The 9,747-nt window shown below is 31.2% G+C and overlaps 1 protein-coding gene across 1 annotated transcript; it reads right to left on the bottom strand.

Moving 5' to 3' along the window:
• Positions 1-3,353: 3,353 nt before the first annotated feature.
• LOC107013977 (metal tolerance protein 4-like) lies at positions 3,354-6,016 on the bottom strand. The gene is made up of 7 exons (XM_015213852.2): positions 5,697-6,016; positions 5,432-5,604; positions 4,787-4,985; positions 4,538-4,716; positions 4,309-4,459; positions 3,823-3,956; positions 3,354-3,631 (listed from the first exon to the last, which is right to left on the bottom strand). The coding sequence occupies exons 1-7, from the start codon at positions 5,866-5,868 to the stop codon at positions 3,452-3,454; spliced, it is 1,188 nt and encodes a 395-aa protein (XP_015069338.1). The 5' UTR covers positions 5,869-6,016; the 3' UTR covers positions 3,354-3,451.
• Between the last annotated feature and the right edge of the window lie 3,731 nt (positions 6,017-9,747).

Genomic DNA, 9,747 nt, shown 5'->3' with positions numbered 1-9,747 from the left:
CAATATGCACCTCCACATCAATAAAATATTTTTGAGAACTGATTACTGGAGCACGTTCCCTTCTCTCTCCATAAAAGGGATAAGCCACCACTCTGTCCTTCTGGATCAACAACACGCAAGTCTTCAAAGCCTAAATTATCACAAAGTTGTTGTAATTTAGTCTTGTTAACTTTAGTCTCCAATAAAAAAATATTAAATTGGGCTTCTTTTGTTGGACTAAATCCTTTAGTTCGGAAACTGTACATGGGTTCCCAAGCCCACAACAATTCCATATTAAGGAGCTCAGTGGGTTAGGCGATCCTGGAGACCAGATCCGCCATGGAGAAGATTTTTGACCCATCAAAAGGAATTAATTTGCTGGTTGCGTCACGTTTCCTTCTTTTCTGTAACGACGTCAACCCCTCATCGTCAAGATCCTCTTCTACTATATCTTTTTTCATATTCAACTCCATCCCTCATAACTATCCCAAGATTCTCGTAATAGTTTCCATTATTAGCAACACTCTCATCCCACATTTTCTCTCTTGTTTTTCAGATTCTTTCCTTTTCCCTCCACTTCCCCAATATTTTCTTCCTGATAATTCCGTGATTTGCTTTCTTTTCTCATACACAATCCATCCGAAAAATCTGTTTGATAATCCTCTCGTTTTTTATCATGTCACGTGCCTCCCGCTAATCTACTTTCCAACATAATCCATCGCATGCCAACTATATGGTTCATTGTCGCCGTTTAGCATGCAATTTCTGTCCATAAAGAAATCGTACTTTATCACTTCCCGGAAGATGATTTAGTTTGCGGCGGAACTTGTCTATATGACCAATCAAACCACAAAAGAAAGAAAAAGTTCCCAGTCTTTCTTACTTGAATGAGATTTGCACAACCCACCACCTGGTTGCTTAATTTCATTGTTCGTTTAAGTTGTTTTTGGATGTTAATGCTAACTCGTATCCACATATAATCTTTCGAAAGCATATCCTAATTGTTGTATCGTTGTACTTTAAATTACCAACTGTATTACCAATGTCTCTAAGAACTCTTTCAAATCTTAGACCTCCCACCAAGTCGTGGATTTGAACCCATATATCTAAAGATGTGAGTTCTACTTGTCATGGGTTCAGATTATAATTGAGAGGATGTAGTACGACAGGGAATTAGAATTTACAAACTTCTCTGTAGCAACACGGCCTACCATGCACCATGGGGGATTAGTAATTTTCTCTTCGGGATCAGCAACATCCTCATCATCATGGTATAGTCTAATTCAATGTTTGTATCTTCAAGATTCAGTCATGACATCTTTTCTAATGGTATATTGTTATTATTCGAACGAGATGACGACGTCATATACCAAAAAATAACAGAGAAACACGAGTAGGCGAAACAAAGGCAGTAAAATAGTTTTAAAAAAACAAGAGAAAAATAGGACAAAGACTTGTCACTTGAACAAGAGAAGGGAGACTCTAATGTAGAGAGATTACTGAATTATTGTTTTAAAATGCTTTTAAATTTTATTGGTCAAACACTAATTGTTTCTTAAGTTATATGTTCTTCAAATTACAGTGTAAGTTGATCGTAAGTTGTGGTGGGCCCAGACTTTTCGTTCAGAGGGTTAAAAAAAAAAGTATAAACATGTAAATAAGCCTTTAGAGATGAAAACCTTGAAATTTTTGGGGGTTTAGTAAAACCAAACTTTTAGCACGTTTCTTAAAGTAAAAAAAACACTAAAAATGAAAAAGAACTGAAAATTAAAAAAAAAACTAGAAAAAATAAAACTCCTTCACTAGGATTCAAACCAGTGACACACAACTTAATTTCAGGGGGACTTGCCACTATGCCATCAACTTCTCTTTGTTATTGAGAGGTTCAAATATACATATCTACATGAATAAAAAAAATTACTTTATATATACGGTGTAATTTTCTACCGAGAAGATTCGAGTGAACCTCTTGAAGACCACGTGGGTCCGCACCTGATCGTTAGGAACCTGGTTCCTTCAGTGTGTAGTTGGTATTAGTTTTATTTTCAATAGTATTACATTGCTTTTTGGTAGCATTTTGTTTCCTTGTGGCAATATCAATATAGCTTGTTGCTATTCCAATATTATTTTATGCAAGATTCAACATGGGATAACTTATACTTATAGAATTACTTGAATGGGGTAAATACCTAAAAGAATAAAATAGTTTTGTATTCATCTTTCTATTTTTTATTTACATTATAATGTAAAGGGTAAAATTATCATATGACATTATACATCGTATATCCTTTTTTTAATTCAATGAAAAAAATATTTTCCAAAAAGAAGAAGCATATACATTAGTTTAACTAGTGAATATTAATCCTAGTGTTACAATATGCTTTATATTTTTTTTTTAATGAATCAAATTACTATATAGTTTGCGTAGTTTACGAATTCTACTTAGAGCCTATTTAACATTACTATTGAAAGTCCATAAGCATTTATTTTCTTAAAAAATAAAACATTTCTTTTTGAAAAATTATGTGTTTAAGAAATTTGTAAAATTGCTTTTAAATGAAAGCAGAAACACTTTTTCTATTATTGGAGGAAGTTAAAAATTTCTTCTTTTTATAAAAGCATAAACAAAATTATTTTACGTTTATGTGTTATTATTTTTCAAGATTAGTAAAAAAAGATAATAGCTAAAGATTTCAACCCTCCAAAAAATGTATAATCTTAATTGTGAGTTTGAATATGAATGTTTTAATTTAACAAAAATAAAATTTTGATTTAATTTTTCTTTATAATAGACGTTTAAACTAGTTTCTTTCTGTAGAATAATTTTATCTTAATATTAAAAGTACATTAATATTTATGCTTTATCGTAATTTGACTCTCATAAACACTTTTTGAAAAATATTAGTCAAACACAATAGGCATAATACATATATTGGATCCTAAATTTGGTATCAAATTTTAACTTTGACCAACAACTTTCATAATGAACAAACAGACACTTTAACTATCCAACTTTTGAATAAATAAACGCATGAGTCCTATATGGCAAAATACACTTAGGACACCACGTAGGACAAAAAATGACATGTAAGATGACATGTAGGACATGTGTGTCTATTTGTTCAACTTTATACAAGTTTAATTGTCTACTTGTGCATACCTAAAGTTGAAGAGCATAAATGTGATTTGAAGCCAAGTTAATGAGCATATTTATGTATTATGCCAACACAATATGCTTATAGAAAACACTTTTCAAATGAATTATCTAAACACAAATTATTATTTTTTTTCAAAAGTACTTTGTGAAAAACTTTTTTTAAAAAAATAGTTCTAAAATTAAACAATTTTTAGCAGCAATGTCAGACAGGCGGATAGAAATCTAAAAAGGGAAATGACATTCTTTTGTATAAACCTATCAAAATCTCAAGTCTCACTCTTCACATAGAAAAATGAGCTCTTAATATTACATTACTTAAGGTGGACTGTTGGGTATTCTACTCAAAATAGAGTGTTCAGGTTTATGATCACATTCATAATCAAGATGAACAAAAGCACGTTCAACTTCTGATAGTTCTTCAATCTTTATCTGAAGTGACTCTCCAATGGCATGAGCTTCTTTCAATGGCAAGTCTTCTGGAAGCTCTATGTCAACCTGTTTGCACAACAAATACTTACTCAATATTTTATTTAGAAATTCAGAACTTGTTGAATCTTAATTAAAGTTCTTATATTAAAAATACGGAAAACGGTCAAAATTATCCCTGAACTATGTGAAATCGAACATTTATATCCTTTTGGGATCAAAATGCCCCTCTGTTATCCCACAAATAATAGTAATCTCACCTCAACAAAGTAAAGAACTCCAAAAGTGTAGGCTCTAACAGTATCAACTCTTTTTATTTGAGGATCATGCCTTAGGACTAGATATGTAAGTTTCTGCAAAAATTCAGGAGGGGCTGATTGTCCAACTAGAGAAACTGCATAAAGGAACATCATATACTATTAGCTAAGTGTATATATGGACATATATAAAAACATTAATGTATTGTTATGCCAGAAATTCTACTGTGTTAGAACTTGGCCTCATTTCACATTTATATCCTCCAACTTTGGTCATGCACAAGTAGACATATGAGTCCTACGTGGCATAATACAGACACCGTGTAAAACATAAATTGTAATGTAGGATGTCACACAAGATAGACAGTTGTATTTTATTTGTTCAACTTTATATAAGTTTAAATGTCTACTTGTACATATACAAAGTTGATGAGCATAAATGTTAGTTAAAGGGCCTCTTAGTTGAAAAGGAAAATAAAAAGAAAGAACCTGCATTTTCCAACACAGTTCCAGACCAATTTGTAATTGTATATACAGCAAGAACAATAGCACCAACAGGATCAATCCACCAATAGAATCGGTCACCGAGAACAGCAGCAACCAAACCAACAACATTTGTGACTACATCAAAGTAGTGATCCTAGATATCATATGTCAAATGATGCACAATTTTTTTTTTTTAAAGAAAAAAGAAACGAATGTATGTAGGAGAAAAGACCTTTGCATATGCTCTAACTATCTTGTTCCCCGAACTTCTGCAATAAATCCACAAGACAAATTTTACTCCAGTAGCCGTTAGCATAATTGCATATAGCCAACACAATTGCTCCTCGGTCATCTTGTCTAAAGGTGTATCTTTTATTAATTGTTCCAAAGCTTGCACTAAGACTTGAAAGCCTATGCAATCACAGATGTCATTCAGTAAAAAAACAGATAAATTAGATACGGCATGCGCAGAAGAACATACCAAGAGTTGCCATAACAGCTGCAAAGATGATAATCCCTACAGGTTGAACTCTTAATTTTCCTATAGGGTACTTGTAAATGTTTATACTCTTCATTGATAGGTGTGTGAACCAAAGAATACCACCAGCCATCAGATCAAGTAATGAATCTAATGTCGATGCTGCAATTGCTAAAGAACCACTTTTTACTGTAGCATATATCTGCAATCGATCCAAAGTAACGATAAAGTATAAAATTAATCTTTAGTTCCTCACAAAGAACATAATTGGACACAACTATCTTATGTCTCATAATGATGAATGAAATCATGATTAGTATTAATGAGTTTAAGCAAGAAAAACAATGTAGCTAAACTATATTGTAGCAAAAATAGCTAGGGTATATGCTTACTCTAGCTATTTGTATACGATTTATGAAAAAAAATCATAATAAATTACCTTGTCCATATATTGACAAGCGAAATATACAAGGTATTTTGTATATACTTACCTTCTTTGCATATTTGCGAGCGAAATGTACAAACGGACAAAAATATACTACCGTAACAAAAACTATAGCTATAGAACTATAGATATAGAGCCTTATTATGTTTGATATTTTTGAATTTTTTTATTTTCACATTTTCCAAGTGAAGGAATGAAAATACCTTAAAAGCAAGTAATAAGACATTTGCCCAATTAGAAATATGCATTGCTCTTTCATGTTGTATTTGCTCTAGTAGGTCTTGCTCTTCATCAATGGCATTGATTGAATTAAGTGAATCAACTTCCTCAAAGGACTGGAGAGTAGCAATTTGTCTTTCATAATATTCTTTCTCTCCTATAAAGAAATTATAAGATCTTCAGTAATTTAAAAAAAAACGCGCCAAGGTATGTAGTAACTTTTACATGTAACAACATTGAAGGATTTACCTTCAATTAAATCAGTGGCTTTAGACAAGTCCAAAAGAAAAGGGACTTCAGGATCAAGCCATGTCTTAACCTTTTTTGGTAATTTTGAGAAGAAATCACATCTCATAGAATTAACTGAATTTCGACGCTTTGTTATATTGATATTTCTCAACAATGGTTCTTCCACATCCATTTTTAAAAAAAATAAATTTTCTTTTATCCAAAATCAATGTGAGTTCTCACAAATCAATTTTGCATGAATCTCTCTTTCTCTCTCTTTTCTTTATATCAAGAGAGAGAGAAATGGATGTCAAACATGCAAAAATGCATGAAAAATGTGTCTAAATGCCCAGATTTGTTTTTGCTCTCAAAAATTGTGGTATGCATGAAAAAAATGACATGTTTGGCTAAGCTTTTTTCGTCTTTTTTTTTTTTTGTGAGGGAGAGTTCTAAGTTCATTTTTAAAATTGAAATGCATCTAACTACTTGTACATATATGATTTTACACAATGCCTAAATTACTCTGACTTTTTCTTCAGGGCTATTACATTTCATTTATTTATATAAATTGTGGTCTCTATAATTCACATATTAGTTTGGTATAAACTTTTCTAATTAAAGAAATGAATGACGATCATCACATTATTCCTACAAATTTTATTTCTAATTAAATTCTTTAAATTTTTCTTCTTTCTGCCCACCATTTCTTGAAAAATATGATAAAATATATTTTTCAAGAAATGTTTTACATGAGAGAGTTATTTTAGAAAACATTCTTCCATCAAATTATATTATTTTTTAAAAAATCTTTTACAACTTTGAAAAACAAATTTGGAAGGAGAGAGGATCTTCCAAAATATTGAAATAGTTTTTCAATTTGGAAGGGGTTGTTATGACTTATGCCTATCAGAAGTAGAAGCCTCTAATAATTTGTATATTAAATCAAAGGGCCACAAGTATTGGTAACTTGGGTTAATTTGTTAGAGGGTTGTTAACATTGATTGTCATGCCAAATGGTAGAGTTAGTATCTCAAAAAGTTACTTAATTTTGAGAATTTATTTAGTAAAGTCATTAAACTTTGTTGTATATCAATAAAATAATTCAACTTATGCATTTGTATCAATATAATCATTAAATTAAATTTATCATTGAGAAAATCTAACATGAAAAAATAAAATTAATCATTTTCTATGGCATATAATGTCACCACAAAAAATAGATGTGATGTCACTTATCTATTCCCACCAAAACAAGTCAGACTCAACCCAATGAAACCGAAAGAAATGCATAAAACAATAAAAGCAAGAACAAGATAAACTGGATAACTTATTCATTCTATTAAAACGCCCAAAATCTTGTTTTCATGTGTACAAGTCACCAAAGCATAAAGTGCAAAATTTAAGAAACAAATACAAGTCGCAACCTTTGTTTCTCAAATAAAACAAAGCTTTAAGGAAAAGGAAATGACGGTCCGTCAAATTGACAACAAACTACCTCTCAAGTCCTCCCACTAGCCTCAGAAAGGGAGAAGAAGAAAAATCATGCTAAACCGACTCGGTACCTACACAAGGGTAAAAACAAGGAGCGAGTACCAACAACACGGTACCCAACAACAACCTATTAAACAAGACATCGAGCTAGAAATTGAATACCCCTTATACTCCAACCAAATCTCCTCAAACTACAGTCTACACATAAATCAGCTCAACCTAGCAGTTCTACAAATATATGGCTCACAAGGCCCAATATCCACAGTTTAATAGTTACAATTTCACAATCAAACGAATCAAATAAGTCAATCTTAATGTCAAGTAGTTCAGTTACACGCAAAAAGTGCATCAATCACAATTAGAAAACAAGTCACATATAAGCATCAAGTCACAATAATCAATCTCTCGCCAGAACCGTTTCCCATCGACTTTATAAACACTTGTCAGAAATGACCTCGATATAACAACACTCGTCAGCAAAGACCTCGACATAATAACACTCACAAGTAAAGACCTTGGGAGTATAAATTATCACAAATCTCAACAATGTGTTCAACAATCAATGCACATAAGCATAATCACACCACGTGGAAGAGAAAAAAATAATCATACAATTCAGGTCTGCATTCATGCTTTCAAACATTTCATCAATCAATCAACAAGGGTCACAATAAGGCAATTCAAATCATCGTGTCCATCACATAGTCTTTTTCACTTCAACGTACCACTTTTATTCATTTAGATACATCTAGTGGACAATTAAACTCCTCAGTATATATCACTATCTATTGCAGTCCTTTCATTCAGTTATTTGTTATTCAAGTTTATTACATACTTGTACATTCAATGCACTGATGTCATTCGACCTGCACCTTTAAATTATGCAAATACAAGCTCTTAGAATCCTCAATAAGAGTCTTTTGAGATCACTGCACTTGCTCGTCAACTTTTGATGAGGTCTCCGTACTTCCAGAGGACTCCAGTTTTATAAGTTGTTAGTATTAGTATCATTTTGAGTAGTCGTGGGTCTTGTCCCCACACTCATCTATATATAATAGAGGCTTCATATATGGACAATTTGGGAGAGTCTTCCCGTTTTTAGATGTTGTATTTAAACTTATGTTTCATACTCTATATATTTAGCAAAGTATTAAGTTTCAATAAACTATTTTTTAATATGTTTGAGTTAGTCTTTTGCTTGTAGTCAGCCAGGACGAGGGTTCGCTTGGGGACCAACAATGATTCTTGACTGCCAGTCACGTTTAGGATTTAGGCTCGAATCATGACAGTTTTAAATACATAAGAATGATGATGATAAGATATGAGAATGATACAGAAATAATAGACGTAAAAGTAAAAAAAGGGTCTAATAAAAATTAATCTTCTCGTCTCCCTCATTCATAATGATAATGAAATATACTTTTTAAATATCAATAACCATTGCATCAATTGTTTTATTTTACTACTAAGAAAATGTAGACAATATTAAGAATGAAATAAATAGACTATTACTAATTTGATGCAACATTTTTGAATTTTAATACAAGGGAAAATTCAAAAAAAAAAAAGAAGAGAAAAAGATAAATCGATATCCTAGGCAAAGAAGCATGTCATATCACCATTTTCATTTTTAGTTTAGCATTATATAGACGGTTAAATTTGTGTTGATGTGTAGAATGCTTTTTTATTGGCTTACTACGACTTAGAGAAACTATATTTCTACTGTAGCAATAGAGACCCATCACATGACATCCCCCAAATGCATTATTTATAATAGAACACACTTAATTATAACTTAGAATTCTGCGTAGCATAAGCAAAATAAGAATTGTAGTCAAAACTACATAAATCATAACTCATAATTAAGGTTTAATTTTAGAACACAAAACCAGTACGCAAAAGATAATCAATATCTAAAGCAATAAAGAAAGAAATTATACAATCAAATATTTGTGGTTGTGTTGAATACTTTCTTCAAGATTTAGGTGAAGTTTCACCATGTGTTTGGCCATAATTTTTGGAAAAGACAAATAAGTTCTTAAATAAATATGATTTGTACTCATGAAGTTTTAAAAACTATAAAAATATTCATAAGTTTATATTATCATTTTATAATGAACATATTATGTGATAAAAACTAAACTCATAGATTATAAGCTCCAACCAACTTATAAAACAATTTCTATGGAACGTCTAATTTTTATATTTACATTACTTTTAACAACTTCTATGGAACGATACCACTACATGCTCGAGAGTTAAATAACAACAAACACATCATAAACAGATACATATTGTACATATGTTAAGTGAGTGATTTTATGATATATTTCTCAAGCTTGTCAAGTTGGGATTTTTCTAAAATATAAAATTATGGGGTAATCTTTTTTAAAGTTCCAAAAAAGGAGATTTCACTGAAAAAACTAGTTTTTTTTTTTCTAGTTTTTTAGAATTCAATTGTTTTGCCTAAAATATTTTTCAAAAAAAAAAGAAATAACACATAAGTACCCACTAGACTATTACTGATATCTCAGCGAACAACTTAACTTAACTAGGGCCCCATTACCCCCCCCTCCCCCCC

This window comes from Solanum pennellii, chromosome 3, assembly GCF_001406875.1.
Source record: "Solanum pennellii chromosome 3, SPENNV200".
NCBI lineage: Eukaryota > Viridiplantae > Streptophyta > Magnoliopsida > Solanales > Solanaceae > Solanum > Solanum pennellii.
Note: the sequence above shows the minus strand (reverse complement) of the source record. Positions and strands in the feature narration are given on the sequence as shown.

Coding starts and splice junctions, on each gene's coding strand:
- LOC107013977 (XM_015213852.2), bottom strand. CDS start 5,868: ATGGATGTGGAAGAACCATTGTTGAGAAATATCAATATAACAAAGCGT. Junction 4,986..5,431: donor TCTTATTACTTGCTTTTAAG/GTATTTTCATTC, acceptor GATCGATTGCAG/ATATATGCTACAGTAAAAAG. Junction 4,717..4,786: donor AGCTGTTATGGCAACTCTTG/GTATGTTCTTCT, acceptor GTGATTGCATAG/GCTTTCAAGTCTTAGTGCAA.